Source organism: Lycium ferocissimum, chromosome 10, assembly GCF_029784015.1.
Source record: "Lycium ferocissimum isolate CSIRO_LF1 chromosome 10, AGI_CSIRO_Lferr_CH_V1, whole genome shotgun sequence".
NCBI classification, from domain to species: Eukaryota; Viridiplantae; Streptophyta; class Magnoliopsida; order Solanales; family Solanaceae; genus Lycium; species Lycium ferocissimum.
In genome coordinates this window covers 46,507,587-46,526,211 of record NC_081351.1, presented here as the reverse complement: position 1 = coordinate 46,526,211, position 18,625 = coordinate 46,507,587, and the positions used below count along the sequence as shown (strand labels likewise).

Genomic DNA, 18,625 nt, shown 5'->3' with positions numbered 1-18,625 from the left:
ATTCCTTCTAAATATCTCCTCAATTACAAGCTTACCTCATTCCCTTTTTTATCAGAATTGTCTAAGATTTCTTTTTCTTATTCATATTTTGTGACTTTAAATTCGTATATCTTCCATTAGTCTTCAACTGTACTATAAAATTTGATAATATTTCTCATGAGAAGATAAATTACATACATTACTTCTTAACTCTTATAAATCATTTCAATTCTCACAAAGATCTCGACAAACTTGCAAGAGAAATTGTCGAATTTAGAATGGTAAGAGAAAGGTTTGACATGATTAGGGAAGTCGAAAGCAAACAAAGGAAAGTAAAGCTGCCAATCTGCGTAATTATTGTAATTAACATTTAGTTACATGAGAGAATTCTATGTGCAAAGACATATCATGCATCAATTCGCTTGATATAAATACTCAATAGGATAAATTTCTCCTCCTACCTTTTATTGAAAACCATCCTTAGAAGTATATAAATAGCCTAGCATTGAATTCAATTTAATTTGTGTAACGTATAGTAGGACCATACACTTAATGAATCTAAAATATAGGGACTAAAAACATAAACTAAAACATAAAAAGCTCCTCAATATATAGTTCAAACTTAACCAACCAACCAAAACCGATAACATTAATTCTTTCTTCTCCTGTTTTTCTTTCTCCCTTGTCCCATTCCTCTCCCCCATAACAATTTTGCCTATAAAAAATGGCTTGTGGTGATGATAACAAACTGAGTCTTGATTCGATAAGGGATAGTTTAATCAGACAAGAAGACACCATCATTTTCAACCTTATTGAAAGGATTAAATACCCAACAAATCCCACCTTGTACAAAACAACCTTGTTCTTTCAATATTCCTGGTTTTTCAGGGTCCTTGTTTCAGTACTTGTTTCAAGAAACAGAAGCTCTTCAATCTAAGGTAATTTTGGTCAATTTCTCTTCTTGTATGTATGGTTTTAATGGATTGTCAATGTATTAAGCCTTTAATTTTTCTGTTTGATCAGATGTTGTAGTAGTTGTTTGAGTTCTTGGAAATGTTAATGTGTCGTTATCTTGTCATGTTGTGGTAGGTTTCCTTGATTTTCGGAGATTAGATTCTTTTGTTCACTTTTAATCCATTTTGTTACTAGTTTGCTATATTTGTTTTGGTTGACTATGGATATTTTTGTTGCTACTTTTCCTTCTATATTTGCTCTTCTTTTCTTAATTTTTGGATAACTCAAAAAAAAATAAAAAAAAATCGTGGCGTATGTAATAATAATGTTTAAATTCATGGCGTATCTCTAAACCACACATTCGTTATCTTCTTGAAGTTAATTTAATCGTATTTTGATCCTCGTGATAGTCGATCTATTTCCTTCCTCGCAATTTTCTGAAATGATCTCTTAGATTAGGAAATGTTAATGTGTCGTTATCTTGTCATGTTATGGTAGGTTACCTTGATTTTCGGAGATTGGATTCTTCTGTTTAATCCATTTTGTTACTAGTTTGCTATGTTTATTTTGTGTTGACTATGAGTTTATTTTTTGTTTGCTACTTTTCCTTCTATAATTGTTCTTCTTTTCTTAATTGTTGGGATAACTCAAGAATTTTCTTGGCGTATGTAATAACGTTTAAATTCGTGATGTGTGTCTAAACCACATGTTCATTATCTTCTTGAAGTTAATTTAGTCGTATTTTGATCATTGTGAGTTGTGATGGTCAACATTTTTTCTTCGTTTACTTAATTTTAGGATAATGGTACTTTCTTCTCAATTTCTAAAATGATCTCTTAGATTAGGAAATAAATACCAGAAAAAACTATGAAAATTTTAGAAACTAGTATGGTAATCTTACAAGAAGTATTGGGTACCTTTCATCCGATCTGGGATTATAGTGCATTCTCTAATTTATAGAAAAGAAAATATCTATTATCAAAGATTGTGGTAGAGTGAAAGTTATTCATTCATTTTTAATTAAAGATTTTGAGTTTGAATCATGGATGTGAAGAGCTTTAACCCCAAAAGTATACACTTTATTCTGAACGACTAGAATCAATTTACTATTATTTGTACAAATTAACCATAAATGGATTAGTCTCTTCAGGTCAAACTAAATATTCTTATTTCTTTTTCAGTCCATGTCAAAATAATGTTTACGTCTTTAAAATAAAGTTCTCAATTTTATTTTATTTTATAAATAAGTTATATGTGCTCTTATATTCTCGCTGTATTTTCCTACTATTGTAATCTCTGTTAATAAGAAAACATTCTCATGCAAGATGACAAGTGTGTTTGATATGACAGAAACCAGATTAGTAATAATGTTACTAACAAATTGGAGAGTATTTTGATTAAACGAAAAATATTTTTTATGCAATGATGATATGTCGTATCAATTAACTCCACATGTAGCTTACCTATATATTTCAACTATTAAAATTATTATCATTCCAAAAATATTTCCTTATAACAGGTTGGTAGGTACCTGTCCCCAGAGGAAAATCCGTTCTTCCCAGATAATTTGCCTGACTCAATCATACCACCTACCAAATGCACACCAGTAAGTATCTATCAGATTAATAATGTATTTTATTATTATTATGTTGTGCTTTCGACTAGGATTAAAAAAATATCATATGGTCACTAATTAATTTCAGTAATAGGTTTTGCATCCTGCAGCAGAGTCAGTAAATGTAAATGAGAAGATATTGGATGTTTATATAAACAAGATGCTTCCTCTATTCTGTAAAGAGGCTGATGAAGGAAACTTTGCAACTACTGCTGCCTGTGATATTCAGTTATTGCAGGTAACTTATAAACTTGTTACATTTTTATTTGCTCATTAAAAATGGATCTGTTTGAAACTGATACAATGATGGTTAAGTGATAAATGTGTGCATCAGAATCGAGTCGTTTGGATAGTAATGTGAGTTGGTGTAAATAGGGGCGAAGCTAGACCTTCGGTTAGTTACGGGTTTGGTATCCCTTTCATATTTCTTGAGCGGGCAAGACCACTAGATACTTGTTCTTGCAATCCTTATGTTCAATCTTTGTTTTTTTTTTTTTTTTTTTTTTTGTTGCTAAGAAAGGAAATTTCATTACTTGAAAGGAAATGACTGAAAGTAAAGTACATGGGGTATATCTAAACGATTCTACCCCTAATTAGTTCATTAGATAATTACATGGAATAGACCTAAACGATGCTATTTCTCAACATGAAACCCTTTTATTTTAACAAAAAATGTTTGACTGTAAAGTCTAAACTGATTTTCTATTAGGAATTTTTTTTACTGAAGGGAAAGTTTATTTTGGTAACTGCTAAAACCCCTTGTTAGTACAAAATAACAAGTTGATAAAAAGAAGTTTCAAGAAATGCCATCTAACAATTAATACACTAATTTTTTAAATTTATTTCTTGAAAAACAACGGAGTAGTAAAAACAAGGTTTTTTTTCTCTTTTTTTTTTTTTCTTTCTGTTTTTTGTGTTCCATCCGATTTTGTTTTGGTGCCCAACATGTGGACTAGTTCCAGAAAGTACCACTTTAAGGTAAAGGCGTAAAACGTTTCTTATCAAACGCGATTTAAATTTCATTCCCAATGTTCAAATTCAAGACCTGTAATTAATGTGGAGGGATACTCACTGTCTCACCACAGCCTTTGGTGGTAAAACTGATGCCCTGTTGAGTCCATAACTACTGTTACACTAAAGGGAATAAAATATCAACCTTGTTTAGTTAACACCCAAGCATTAACTCAATATAAAATTAATCCAGCAAGGCAAACATAAAGAACAAAATTCTGATTCTTGCAATTTCCAATAAAGCTATCAACTCTTATCTTTTTAATATCTCTGCCTTTTCCAGCAACTTGCAGATTATACTAAAAATGTGACTTCAACACATGTTAGAAGACACATGAGCAACACATTAAAGCCTATTCTACTTTAAATAAAATGACATCACCTGATTGTTATGTGAGTGGCTGACTTGAATTGCAATACTTACAAGCTGAACTTTTTTGTTTGTTGAAGGCACTCTCAAGAAGGATTCATTACGGGAAATTTGTTGCAGAGGTTAAATTCAGGGATAGCACTGATGATTATAAACCATTTATTCTTGCTAAGGTATGTCATCACTTAATACTAATTATTTAGCTTGCTAGTCTCCTTTGTAAATCCTTCCATTCCAATTTGGATGGTCAAATTTCAGAGTACAATTTGTCGATTATTTGTGGAGATTTTTTAAAATCTTGCAAAAAGAGTTACTAAAAATGTCTCCGTTTAAGTGTTTCCAAAGTTCTTGCACAACTTTTTTTTAATAGAATGACTGTTTTTTGAATTAGTGGTTTTATACTTTTATAGTGTTTGTCGGAAGTCGGAACCAAAAGAAAAGAAAAATTCACTCACAAAGTACAAAACTTCAAAAAAACTACTATAATATTATCCAATTTAACATTTTCTTTCGGCACAAAATGTTCTTCTCGAAATTTTCTTACTTTTTTTGAGTATCCTAAGGTTAAAAGTCCGACTAATTCGGATTCATGCCAAATAGATCCATTAAGGGTTAGGGGTAAAGTGTTTCCTACTAAGAAGTTTTCTATTCCTAATGTTCAAACCCGAGATCACTGATGATGAACTTCCGCATGAGTCTAGGGACTAGTGATCAATTTGCTATTGACCGAAAAGGAAAAAGAAAAATGTATCATTGATCAAAGTCTTGAATTATGGGGGACTCAAACAAATGCATATTCTCAAAGTGTCTTTTAAGTGATCAATATCTTTGTTATTGCAGGATGGGGATGCTCTAATGAAGCTATTGACATTTGAAGCTGTTGAAGAGATGGTAAAGAAGAGGGTAGCAAAGAAAGCCAAGGTGTTTAGTCAAGAAGTGACCTTAATTGATAGTGCTGAAGAAGTGAAGTGCAAGGTTGATCCATCACTAGTTTCGCGCTTGTATGAGGAATGGATAATGCCTTTGACTAAACTTGTCGAAGTTGAGTACCTCCTACGGCGTCTTGATTAGAACAATAAAATCTCCTTCTATCGTCATTGTTGTTATAATTCTTTTATCATCATAGTCTTTGTATTGTTGTTAGATTGATGTTGAAGATGATTCACATTAACCTATTTTAAGGAAAGAGAAATTTATCATTCTTTGCTAGAACAGTTTAACAAGAAACGTGTATGACATAAATTAAGATTGAGAAAATAACTCACATTTATAACAAGAAGATTTTCGATTTGCTTAGATTTGCAATGTTCCTAAAATCAAGACCAAAACATAGGGTTTGTAAATTGCCAACAATTGAGGTAATTATCCTTTACTTATTCAGCTTATGCTTAGTTAAGATATTTGTTTTAGCTTCGAATGTTTCTTAAAACACGGTATGCCCTCTGTTCCTTTTTACTTGTCCACTTAAGTAAATCGACAAAAAAATAATTATTCTTTCCACTTTTATCCTCATCATTAAGTAGCTATTTTTCAAACTATTAGAGTGTTACTGGTTTAAGATTTTTAAAATATCATTAATAAAGATAGTTTAGAAATATACATATCTAATTAATGTTTTCTTAAACGGAATACAAAATGCAAACGGGAAATATAAAAGGGAATGGTGGGAGTTGTTGGCATTGATGGTTTTGAGTTTTGGCTTATTTTCATTGGAAAAAAGTTCAAATTGCTCCTAAGCTTTGTGAAATGGAAATTATTAGTTGGGGTTAAATATATTTTTAGTGTTACAGAAAATGGGCCAACTTCGCCCTTATTGGCTAACGGCATAGGCCTTTCAACACATGGGCTATTTTTACAAGAGAAAGGGTTAAATTTACTCTTGAACTATACGAAATGATCCATATTTGCTCATCAACTTTAAATGATCCATATTACATTTTTCTCGCCATTACCTTCGTTCATCCCTTTAAACGATTAACAACTTATAACAACTGATTCTCCAGACACTTAAAAATTTAAAACCCAAACTACCACTACTTGACCTCCACAACAGTCATATACAAAGCAATAAAAAATTCCACCCAGAAATCACCCCATTTTCAGGCAATTTCTCTCACAACATTCTCATTACCACTTTACCAATCAGTATTTTACCTTTGCTATAAAACCGCCGGTGGTCTCAACCACTATAACCTCATCTTACCGCCATAAAGTTGTTGCAGATTATTAACTATGCACCTAAATTTGTTTTAGCATTATAAGGTTGATATGGAGCTCTAACGTCACTATTAGGGTCGTTTGGCATGTGATAAGGTGAGATATCTCATGATTAGGTTTAAGATTAAACTTATACTTTATTTGGTTGAAGCTATAACTAATTCAAGATAAATTTATACATTTATCCAAACAAAGTATAAATTTAATTCCAAACTTAATCCCGATATCCCATCAAACTTGTTGTTATTTTATCCCACATGGGAGGTGGAATAAATTAGTCCAAAAATTATAATATGAGAACTATAACCCACGGGATAACTTAGTTCGCAAACCAAACTGACCCCAATGTACAACCAAAACACTGGTGTTGGTCCATCCAATGTACAACCAAAAAACTATTATTACACTACTAATGTTTGGTCCCTAAACCACAGAGTATTGGTGGTTATAGACATCAACTATAACTTTTAATATTTTCGATCCCTAAAGTTTCAGTTAGAACCTTTAAAGACTAGATGAGATAACTAACAACTCCATTAGAGCTGTAAGCAAATTAGCAACCATGGATATTCAGAAAGCTACCTTTACTATCACTCCTCACCATTTCCACCACCCAATTCTTGTTTCCCCACAACATAGACTGATACAGCCAAGAAAATTGCTAAAAATAAGCCCACTTGTTTGTTCTTCTTCTCATAATAGTCATCATGTTGTAAAAGACCCAATTTTGCAAGGAGGGAATGAATCTTTTGGGAAAAGTAAAGAGACCCATTGCAAGAATATAAGAAAAAAGAGGGTGTTTTTCTTGGATGTTAATCCTATTTGTTATAAAGGAAGTATCCCTTCTTTGCAATCATTTGCTCATTGGATTTCACTTTTCTTCTCTCAAGTTAGCCTCACTGATCCTGTTATTGCTGTAAGCTCTCTCTCTCTCTCTCTCACACACACATATAAATACCAGTTTGATTTCTCATATAGTCACTTAGCTACTTTGGACTTTTTAAGATAATAACTATTAGTTGAGTGACCCGAGGAATCAACTCGATAAATACCTCTGTGTGTGTTATCAGCAGAGGCGGAGCCAAAATTTTGAGTTTTTGGATCCTTGAAATCTAGAAAGGCAGGTTATTGGGTTTTGGATAAATTATTTAAACATATTAAGTGAATTTCTTAACACAAATACACGAGCTTTCTCTCTAGCTCTGCCCCTGGTATTGTGTTTACATATTTAGTGTGTGAGTAGTTTCGGAAGGTCTCAACTTTCCCTGCTATCCTATCAACATGTCAGTCGATATTAGTCGTGGCGGAAGAAGATTAGTAACCTTTTTTCAGTTAATGTAGTAGTTTAATAATTCAACTAGCGGTCTTCTTGCCTAAAAGAAGGAGTCAGCCCAACATGGGCAATGATAGACAGAGCAAACTTGGGCCAAAATTTGCAGGAACTTTTTAACACGAAGTATGAGTTAGGTGGATAAAAAGTTTTTATTTTTCTTTATGCATTATAAATAGTCACTAATTATTTGAATTAGAAAAAGAGACTGTGTCGAGATTCATAAAATATACTCCTTCCGTCCCAAGTACTTATCACGTTTCACTTTTCGATAGTCAAACTATATGGACTTTGATCAACATTTTAAAATGTATTTTTTCATCATATCGATCCTACCTTGGTAGGAGTAAGGTCCACAGACACTCTACTCCTCCCGAGACTTACGTTCAGGATTTCACTGGGTTATTGTTGTTGTTGTTTTTCATCATATCGATATGAGCAGAATTGCAACTTATAATACTTTTCGTATAGTTTCCAAATATCTAAGTTTTAAATTTAAATATTGTATTAATCTTATCTAATTTAGCTTCTAGGATTCAAAGCCATATAAGAAAAGGCTCTAAGATTCAAATTGACTATCAAGAAGGGAAACATGACAAGTATTTTGAGACGGAGGGAGTAGTAATAAAATGATTGGGAAAGCCTACCGTTGGGCTAGGAAATGAGAAAGAAAATAGTAGTTGGGGGTGGGAATTGAATATCCTACAAAAGAAAATAGCAGTTGGGGGTGGGAGTGGAATATCCTACATGTGAATTCAACTTCTTGGGCATGAAGGTATCTTGAGAAGTGTAGATGGTATCTGAAAGCACCATGAACTAAACATTGTTTGAACTTACAGGTCATTGATGGGGAAAGAGGTAATGAGTATAGAAGACAGCTGTTACCTTCTTATAAAGCAAAAAGGAGGAAATATTGGCAGCAGTTTCCACATGCAGGAAACTCTCAAAGGAATACGATTGAAAAGTCACATAGACTCATCTTGGATATTCTTCAAAACTGCAATGTTCCTGTGAGTGAACATTTTCTTGATCAGTACTTGTACTTTTGGTTTATTGATGCATCCTTGGAATCTGGTTTCTTTAGTAGTCTGAAGTTGACGATTGTATTTACTAACAATTTGAGAAAGGTCGTCGTTTTTTTTTGTTTTTTTTGTTTTTGTTTTTGTTTTTTGTGCATTGACAGAGTAATTTATTGATATTAACTACCATGGTATTTCTAACTGGAGATACTAAGAAGCATGAACCATGATATAGATTTAATGTTTCCTCTTTGTCGGTGGAACTTTGCTTTCCCAAACACCAGTTGCTTATGATGAAATGTGGCAAGCAACAACTCTGGAGATTCATATCTATCTAGAAAAAGTTGAATGGAGAAAGAAAGAATCTCGAACCACATAAATAAATCCATGAACGTTAAATGGAATAATCACTACGAGCAAGTTTGCCCTCAAGAGAACAGTTTCGGCAGCCAATTAATGTCATTTCAGCTGTAAGTTTGGGTGGGAACACATACAGAAACATACTAGGTCTTAATAACAAAAAAAAATAATAAATTAAAAAGCAAGTCCACAGATCCAGTCCTCCCCTTAGGATACATTAGGTCCTAGTTTTTCATTTTGCACTATACAGTCTTGTTTGGAAGCTTTCTTCTGTGGGTTGATCATATAATTTTTCCGTTCCTGTACCAGTTTTAGCAAATTGAGTATGTCCTCAACTTCAAGTTGTCAAATGGTAGCCTGTCCATTTCATGTAGATGGGAATATGTTTATTTGCTTCTGCTATAATTTCGACTTGGAGCCTTTTATCTTGCGTTGTTACTTACTTGTTACATTTCTAACTGTCACATTTTCGTTTCTACAATTTCTTCCACATTACAATTAGTAATGCACTTGGCAAAAATGCAAAGCATTTAGTGGACTGTGTTTTTCTTTTTGCCATGGTTTTGCATAATGAGAAGGCAGATGACAGTTGATTACTAGCTTTTGACTAGGGTAGTATGCAGGTAGTTAAGATTGAATCACATGAGGCAGATGATGTCATAGCCACACTTGTAGAACAAGTTCTACAAAGGGGACACCGAGTCGTCGTTGCCTCTCCTGACAAAGACTTCAAACAGCTGATATCTGATGATGTTCAAATTGTCATGCCAGTACCAGAGTTCAATAGATGGTCCTTTTACACCCTAAAACACTATGTGGCACAGTACAATTGTGATCCAAGGTCTGATTTGAGCTTGAGTAAGTATGTCTCACTCCTTTTAGGTGTTTTGTCTCACTCCTTTTGGGTGTTTTTCTTTTATCTTTATCTTAAGTGACTTATATTTAAGTTACTAGTTCATGTACTTGTTGAAGCTAATAATATCTTATTCATAGCTGAATTATAAGTCATGTGTGCCTAGATTATATACAAATGTTTTTGGGATAATATTTTTTGCTTACTTGCCACCGGAAAATAAGAAACTCACTTATTTTCCTGGAAAACATTTTCCTTCATACCAAACACACAAATAACCCTTTTCTCTCTCTCTCCAAAAAAAAAAAAAAAAAAAAAAAAGAAAGAAAGAAAAGAAAAAAAAGAAGAAGATTGTTATGGATTGGGACAATTTTCTATATATTTCTCAACAAAGTGAAATTACAAGTAACTGGATAGGAAATAGGAAAAACAGAAATAGAAATATATTGATAGATAGATGGAGATTCCACTGTCAACACCTGAAAGAAAGAATTGAGAAGGGTTAGGGAAGAAGGAAGAAGAAGATAGAAAGAGATTTAGGAAGAAGGAGTGAGAGAGAAATCGTTAGAGAAGAGAGAATACCAATTTTCTGTTATGGCTGCATCATTGCCTGACAAGGTAGTTGTGCTCCTTCAAGGATTGATCTCCACCGTTCCTTCTAATTAATGAAGCTTAAATCTAGGCCCTCCACGTGTTCTAATATTAACTACTAATTATCCTCTTATTTACGTATACTCAGTTCATAACATCACCTCTACCTTCAAATAATCCTTGACCTTAAGGATTGCTATCAAAAAGAGGGAACCTTGCTTTCAAATCATCATAGTCCTCTCATGTAGCATCTTCTGGAGCTAAATTTGACCATTGTATCAGCACTTTTACACCAGCAGCATTGCCCTTCTTTACCATTTGTCTTTGCAATATTTTCATAGGCTGGACTAAGAACTGACCTTCCTCATTAGTGACTGGTAAGGAAGTCTGCACAACCACTCTGGAACCAACCTTTTTCTTAAGTAGGGAAACATGAAAGACAGGATGTATCTTGGAGGATGGAGGTAGATCCAACCTGTAAGCCACAGCACCAATCTTTTCTAGAATTGTAAAGGGTCCATAGTACTTTGAACTTAACTTCAAATTCTTCCTGAGGGCTAATGAAGACTTCCTATAAGGTTGAAGCTTTAAGAACACTTGGTCACCCATAACAAAAGTTCTCTCAGTCCTGTTTTGATCAGCATATACCTTCATCCTGTTCTGAGCTAGAACCAAATGATCATGGAGCAATTGTTGGAACTGTTGCCTCTGCATGAATAAGTCCTCAGCAGCTGGTGCAATAGACTCTAACATAGGACCCATAGAAATGTGAGGTGGTGTATAACCATAAAGTGCTTCAACTGGTGAACATTGGAGGCTGGTGTGGTAGTTAGTATTGTACCACCACTCAGCCAAAGGAAGCCACTGTTTCCAATTAACTGGCCTGTTTGATGTCATACATCTTAGGTAAGTTTCAATGCACCTGTTCACCCTCTCAGTTTGGCCATCTGTCTGAGGGTGATAGGCAGTGCTATACTTAAGCTGAGTAGTTTATTTAAAAAATTCTTGCCAAAAATGACTAAGAAATATCCTGTCCCTATCAGAAACAATTGATTCTGGAAATCCATGCAGTGTATGAACCCTTTTTAAGAACTTTTGGGCCACCTTAAGAGCTGTATATGGGTGTGCTAAGCTAATAAAATGAGCAAACTTAGTCATTCTCTCAACAACCACAAAGATAACCTCTTTACCTCTAGATTTTAGGTAGTCCTTCTATGAAGTCCATACTGATATGCCTCCAGGCCTGATCAGGTATGGGTAATGACTGTAACAACCCAGGGTAATGCACATTCTCCCCTTTGTTTCTTTGGCAAGTATCACAACTGGCAACATACAGGTTCACCATCTCCTTCAGCTTTGGCCAATAGAAAAACTTTGAGATTCTCTGCAGGGTACCATGTTGGCCTGAATGTCCACCAACTGGTGAATCATGAAACAACTTGAGTAAGTGTTGTCTCAATTCACCATGACTTCCTACCACAATTCTGCCTTTCTTCTCAGTATACCAGCTGAATATTCATATAAACTAGGTCCTTGTTTGTCTATGGAATGTTGAGTGATTAATCCCATGATCTCAGTATCTCCTTCATAGCAGCTGTCTTGTACTTCTTGCATCCAACTAGGAATGACTACACTGATAGCAAGCAATTGACCAGTGATCCCTTGTTTATTGTGCAATGTTACATCCTCGTATTCTCTAGAAAGAGCATCTGCTACTCTATTCTGTTCCTTTTTTAAACTGAACTTCATAATCCAATCCAAGGAGTTTTGTGAGCCCTTTTTGTTGAATGGCAGTAGTGACCTTCTGCTCTAAGAGATATTTCAGGCTGTGGTGATCTGTCCTGACAATAAAGTGTTTATATTGCAAGTAATGCCTCCATCTGTCAATGGCATTAAGCAATGCAATGTATTCTTTCTCATAAATTGACTTTCCCCAATGTTTTTGAGCTAATACCTTGCTAAAGAAGGCAATAGGTTTGTCTTGCTGCATCAGAACTGCTCCTATACCAGTGTGACTAGCATCAGTTTCAACAATGAAGGCTTGATTATAATAAGGTAAGGCAAGGACTGGTGTTGTTGACATAGCCACCTTAAGTTTTGCAAAGGCATCAGCTGCTTCATCATTCCAGGCAAATGCATCTTTCCTCAACAAATTAGTTAAAGGTCTGCAAATCAAGCCATAATTTGCCACATACTTTCTATAATACCCAGTCAAGCCTAGGAACCCCTTAAGGGCCCTCAAGGTAGGAGTAGGCCAATCTAGCATATAGCTTGCACCTTAGTTGGGTCAGTGGAAGCACCCTCAGAAGTGATCACATGTCCCAATTCTACTTTTTCTTGGCCAAAGGAGCACTTTGATTTTTTAGCCAACAAAGAATTACTCCTAAGTGTACTGAATACTGTCTCTAAATGTTGTACATGCTCAGTATGTGAATGACTATAAATAAGAATGTCATCAAAGAATACTAGCACAAACCTCCTTAGATAACGCTGGGAAATCATGTTCATAAGAGCTTGAAATGTTGCAGGGGCATTAGTGAGTCCAAATGGCATGACTCTAAATTCGTAATGCCCTACATGTGTTCTAAAAGCTGTCTTGCATACATCTTCAGGCTTCATTCTTATTTGGTGGTACCCAGCTCTGAGATTTATCTTGGAAAATACCACTGCCCCATGAAGTTCATCCAACAAATCTTCCACAATGGGAATGGGATACTTATCCTTGATTGTAATCTCATTTAAACCCCTGTAATCTACACAAAATCTCCAGGAACCATCTTTTTTTTTCACTAACAGAGCTGGTGAAGAGAATGGGGACTGGCTATGCTGAATCACCCCAGTGCTAAGCATTTCTTGCACTTGTTTTTCCATTTCTTCTTTTTGATAGTGATTATACCTATAGGGTCTCAAGCTAACTGGAGAAGCACCTGGTTTTAAGGGAAATAATGTGGTCCAAGGCTCTTGCAGGAGGAAGTGTTTTAGGCTTCTCAAATAAGTCTGCAAACTGAGCTAAGAGTAACTGTAGTTGCTCACAATGGGTTCTTGTTCTGGTAATGTGAGAGTATTTACCATAAACAAGTGAGCCATAATACTTTGTCCTTTCTTCAAAAGTTTCCCCATGGAATTTTCACTTATCATACTCAGCCTACCCTCATTAGCTATGCCCTTGAGCACTATCTTGTGCCAATGGTCACACAGTTTTTGTCATGATCAAATTTGATAGGGTTATATTTTCTCATCCAATCATTACCCAACACAATGTCACAACCACCTAAGTTAATGATTCCTAAGTCATCCACGAATGGTTTCCCTTGCATGGACCATTTAATCCCTTTACAGTGAGCTGTACAGAACATGTAATTCCCATCAGCTACAGTCACTCTGATAGAAGGAGTGTAAGTGGCTGTAAATCCAGTATCCTTCACAGTTTGAGCATCTATGAAGCTATGGGTACTCCCTGAATCTACCAACACAGTAAGAGTTCTATTCTTGACAGCCCTCTTAACCAAGATAGTGTTTGCACCTGGATTGCTACCAGCCAAAGCAGTTAAGCAAACTGCTTCTTGCATTACTTGTTCTCCATCACCCAATACAGCCAGTGTTAGATTCTCCTCTATGATCTCATTTTGTTCACCAATTTCCTCTCCAGTTTCTCCAATGATGAAGTGTAGCTGAGCTAATCTGCATTGGTGACCAGGACTATATTTTTCACCACACTTATAACATAAATGATTGGCTCTCCTATGATTATAAACTTCTTGGCTAATTTTGTAAGGAACAGGTTTGCTGGTACTGCCCTTGGTGATGGATAATGGTGCATTCAGTTTAGTACCACTATTAGTGTGCCAAGCTTGTGCAGGTTTAACAGTGGTTTTGCCCTTCTTGTCAGTGACCTCAAGGTTCTTTTCTTGTATTCGAGCTATCTCAATAGCAGCTTTAAGAGTTTGAGGCTTATGTAATTTCACAGTCATCTTAATATCATCTTTCAGAAACCCAATAAAACTAGACAAAAAATGAGCATCATTCAGAGTGGGGTTTCTAAGTAACATGTGTGTTTTCATAATTTCAAATTTCTTAAGTAATTCATCCACAGTACCATCTTGTTTAAGCCCATTAAAAACCTCCACCACATCCTCAGCAGGTTCCTCCCCAAATCTATCACATAGCTCTTCTTTAAATTTCTCCCATCCTGTAAAACCCCATCTAATTCCACAGACTGGTACCAAATCTCAGCTGTACCAACTAAATGAACAGCAGCAAGTTCAAGTTTCTGTTGCTCTTGGATATGAAAGACATTAAAAAATTTCTCACAATGTCTTACCCTGGGTTTAGGATCCGACCCGTCAAATAAGGGAAATTCCAATTTGGGTATCGGCATCTGCCAACCTGCAACCCGATTACCATGCACATCTGGTGGTTCCTCCTCTAATCGAGCAGCACGATTGGGTCGTCTAGCTGGGTTTGGAGCGGGTAAGAGCCCATCACCACGATTCAGCTCCTCCAAACGACGTTGACTCTGTTCAATTGCAGCCAATCGTTCTGATATTTGACCCAAAGTATGGGTCACACCAGTATGATCTCGAGTCAACGTAACCTGCGAAGCTGCAATCTCCTCGAGCTTTTCAGCTAATTGACGAATCAGCTCTGTATTTTGGAGCAGAGCTTCTTCGTTTTTGGAAGTCCTGTCATCGAGTACCTTCAAACGAGTTCCTTCATTCACAGTCATGGCGGAATCAGTCGTAGGATGAAAGCTCTGATACCAATTTGTTATGGGTTGGGACAATTTTCTATATCTTTCTCAACAAAACTGAAATTACAAGTAACTGGCTAGGAAATAGGAAAAACAGAAATAGAAATATATTGATAGATAGATGGAGATTCCACTGTCAACACCTGAAAGAAAGAATTAAGAAGGGTTAGGGAAGAAGGAAGAAGAAGATAGAAAGAGATTTAGGAAGGAGTGAGAGAGAAATCGTGAGAGAAGAGAGAATACCAATTTTCTGTTATGGCTGCATCATTGCCTGACAAGGTAGTTATGCTCCTCCAAGGATTGATCTCCACCGTTCCTTCTAATTAATGAAGCTTAAATCTAGGCCCTCCATGTGTTCTAATTTAACTACTAATTATCCTCTTATTTATGTATACTCAGTTCATAACAAAGATATGGCCATCTTTTAATGCTTACTATTCCAATAAGTCTTAGTCTAAGATGGCTCTCAAAAGTAAGTTTGTTTCATATATACTCTTGCTTGCTCCGTATGTCATTGAAATAATCAACTGAGAAATTCTGTTTGTAAGTTGACCACAGTTTGTAATTGTGCTTCTTTCACCAGAAAGTTAGTCTGAAATTAATAGTGCAGTTAACTCTTTTATTTTTTATTTTTAAGTTTGGCATTTGTAAGTTATGTGTTTTAGGTACTTATACTGTATATGAACTATAAATTGACAGATAAAATGTGATAAAATTTCATGACTTTTCTTGATCAATCCGTGATAGAATTTCAGGATTCATTAGATAATAGACTTGTAAATTACGGATTACAACATCCCAACACAGCTGTTTCTCCTTTCATTTCGTCTGATTCTTGTTTTGGCTTGGGAAGCTGTGTTTTCTAATTGTTGTGCTAATCAGCTGACTTAAGTCAGGACAGCTTAATGGTGAGACCACCTTTTCATTTTTCCACTGGTTATGCTAAAGGTTTTAAGTTTTTATTATATATATATATATATATATATATATATATAGTGCATGTTCTTCAAATTTGTTCCTCCGTATTAGACTCAATCTCCACCTCTCCCGGTAACCTATTATAAGATCTGTGTGTACCATTCTGAAGGCTATGCCATAAGATCCTTTCCATTGGAAATTGAGAAAACAGCGAATGTGGCCCTTGTTATCTGACAATAAGTAGTCTGTTGAGATAATATTGAGAGTTGAAACAGAGAGGTTCATCCTATGATTTTGCATCTTGCAAACGTGGTAATATGTGACACAAGTAGGCCATGAACATCATGGAAACTACCTTAGCATTGTGAAGAAACATTATAATGCGGACTTTAAACATCATAATGCGGACTTTTATACTCTTGGTAATAGGAAGAGCAATAGCTTCTTTGGTCTCAATTAGGAGTGACAATTGGGTGGGTGGGATCGGATAGAGTGGGTCGAAAACGGGTTAAACAAAAACGGATAACATATCCAACCAATCCATAATTAACACGGATAAAAAATGGGTTAACTGACGGATAATATGGATTTCAAGAATAGTCAGGTGAGAACACAAGCTAAAAACCAAAATAAGCTTAGACTCCCAGAACTCATGAGTCATGAATAATAACAAGCAGAGAAATGGGATTGATAATCTGATAATCCATATTATCCATCTGAATATCCATTTTTTAGTGCATAATATGGATACTGAGTAGTATTCATAGTTGATCCATTTTTAAATGGTCAGTTATCAGTCCATTACCATATTTAGTTGGTTGGATTGGATGGTTACTTGTTTTTCTTAACCATTTTGCCAGCCAATATGGATTAGCTACCGGGGATGGAGGTGGGGTGAGGGTTGCATGGTTGGGTTTTTGAGCTTGGGTGTCAATGCTGTTAGAATCATCTAATCATCAGTTTTTGTTCTCGAGTGTCTGCCGTTATTATGTTAGCTGCTAAATTTTTGTATTTCCTGGATAAGGGTGCATACTGGGTGATGAGGTTGATGGAGTTCCTGGAATCCAGCATGTTGTTCCTGGTTTTGGTCGAAAGACTGCTATGAAGCTTTTGAAAAAGCATGGCACACTGGAGAATTTGCTTAGTGCTGCTGCAGTAAGATCAGTGGGGAGGCAGTATGCACAAGATGCCCTTATAAAGTACGCTGATTATTTGCGCAGAAATTATGAAGTTCTTTCTCTGAAGAGGTAATAATTTCATTTTTCTTTCTCTTCCATCGGTGACAGCAAAACTGTCATTCAGTATCCAAGCCTTTTTAAAGTTTTCTAATAACTTGTTAAATGGAATGCACTAAAAGGGATGTCAGTATCCATATTGAGGAGCAATGGCTTAATGAGAGGGATGTGCGTAATGACTCACTAGTTTTATCCAACTTCATCACTTTGCTGAAAGATAGTCGGAATCTTAATTCGCAGAGCAGATCTCATTCTAAGGGTTGAAATTGCCAGAAGAAAGAATTCTGTGAGTCTTCTTCTTTACTCGTATGTGTTCCATTTTAACTCTTCAGCTTTGACGAAGTGATATATGAAGTATCTTCTGGATAACAAAGACGGTAAAATGCCAAAGGTGTAGTTGAAAGGACTCTTAGCCTATCTTACTAAAAGAAGACATATTTTAGTCCATTTTTCAATATAAATCACAGATCAATCCAGAATAAATTTGCGTTGGGTTGAAATCATTTTTAGCTTGATGGGTTCAATCCTTATGAATTTACCACAATACTTTAGAATTATGGGTTCAAATTGTTTTGAAATTTTGGTAAGTTTTACATGTATATCTAAGCTCCGTATTACAAGTACTAAACCGTAATTTGTTATGCTACATCAGCCACTGGTTGAAATGACAATATAAGCAACAAAATATTTTGTTCCCCACTTTTTTTTTTTTTTTTTTTTTTTAAAGTGTTACAGCAATAACAACAACAAACCCAAGATAGATGATGTCGAACCTTTGGCCTCTAACCGTGTGTTTACTTTTTCATATTTAGACCCCCTTAGTGAAAATAAAACCCTACATACTTACCAGTGGGGAACAAAATCAGCGCTAAAGGTGCTGTAGTTACATCCAAGAAGATTACAAGTGAAAACTGGAAAAAGTTCCCAGAATGCCTAAACAAAAGATTCTATGTACTGTAAAAGTATTTCAGCATCATTCAACCATTCTAGCCTACACCAAAAAGCTATCAACATAATACAATTTTGTTCTCAACTTTAGGTAGGTTTTTCTACAAATTCAGTATTTCTATTATAATTTCTTTTATATTCTGAACAATCGTCGGAATGCTTGTATGATGTTGAGTGAACACAATAAATTAACTAGAAAGGCCTCATTTCAGTTGCCACATTGAAAAGATTATTTATTTAGGCTATAAAACCTGAAGAAGGATGATCTTGATGCTTCAGCAGAACTATCAAACTAAACAAATAGAAGATTACCAAATTTTGCCAGAAGATTTGACCAGATGAACCGAGGCTGAATTGGAATATCCAAATTCACAGTGAGTATAGACCTCTGTTTCATGTTTGCATGTTTGTCTGTTCAATGAACATTTTCTAATTCAGTTTTCTTCATGTACCAGGAAGAAGCAAACAGTAGAGA

General features: G+C 35.2%; 2 protein-coding genes across 14 annotated transcripts; both read left to right on the top strand.

Annotated features, from left to right (window-relative positions):
- Positions 1-651: 651 nt before the first annotated feature.
- LOC132034088 (chorismate mutase 2) lies at positions 652-5,225 on the top strand. Its single transcript, XM_059424323.1, is given in 6 exon segments — positions 652-817; positions 819-917; positions 2,453-2,539; positions 2,643-2,786; positions 4,010-4,102; positions 4,770-5,225. Coding segments are annotated over 6 exon segments (768 nt in total). The 5' UTR covers positions 652-703; the 3' UTR covers positions 5,001-5,225.
- A 1,363-nt stretch (positions 5,226-6,588) lies between these two features.
- Positions 6,589-18,625, top strand: LOC132034086 (uncharacterized). 13 transcript variants are annotated; one of them, XR_009408948.1, is made up of 7 exons: positions 6,589-7,062; positions 8,316-8,486; positions 9,467-9,737; positions 16,992-17,214; positions 17,325-17,488; positions 18,433-18,524; positions 18,610-18,625. XR_009408948.1 is itself a non-coding variant. In XM_059424318.1 (6 exons), exons 1-5 carry the CDS (start codon positions 6,709-6,711, stop codon positions 17,464-17,466), a joined length of 1,161 nt encoding a protein of 386 aa, XP_059280301.1. In that variant the 5' UTR covers positions 6,589-6,708; the 3' UTR covers positions 17,467-17,488; positions 18,363-18,598. The 13 variants fall into 13 exon arrangements, 7 of the variants coding, with proteins under 7 accessions (XP_059280301.1, XP_059280299.1, XP_059280302.1 ...); XR_009408946.1 differs by having other exon boundaries at positions 18,606-18,625; XR_009408947.1 differs by having other exon boundaries at positions 18,430-18,524.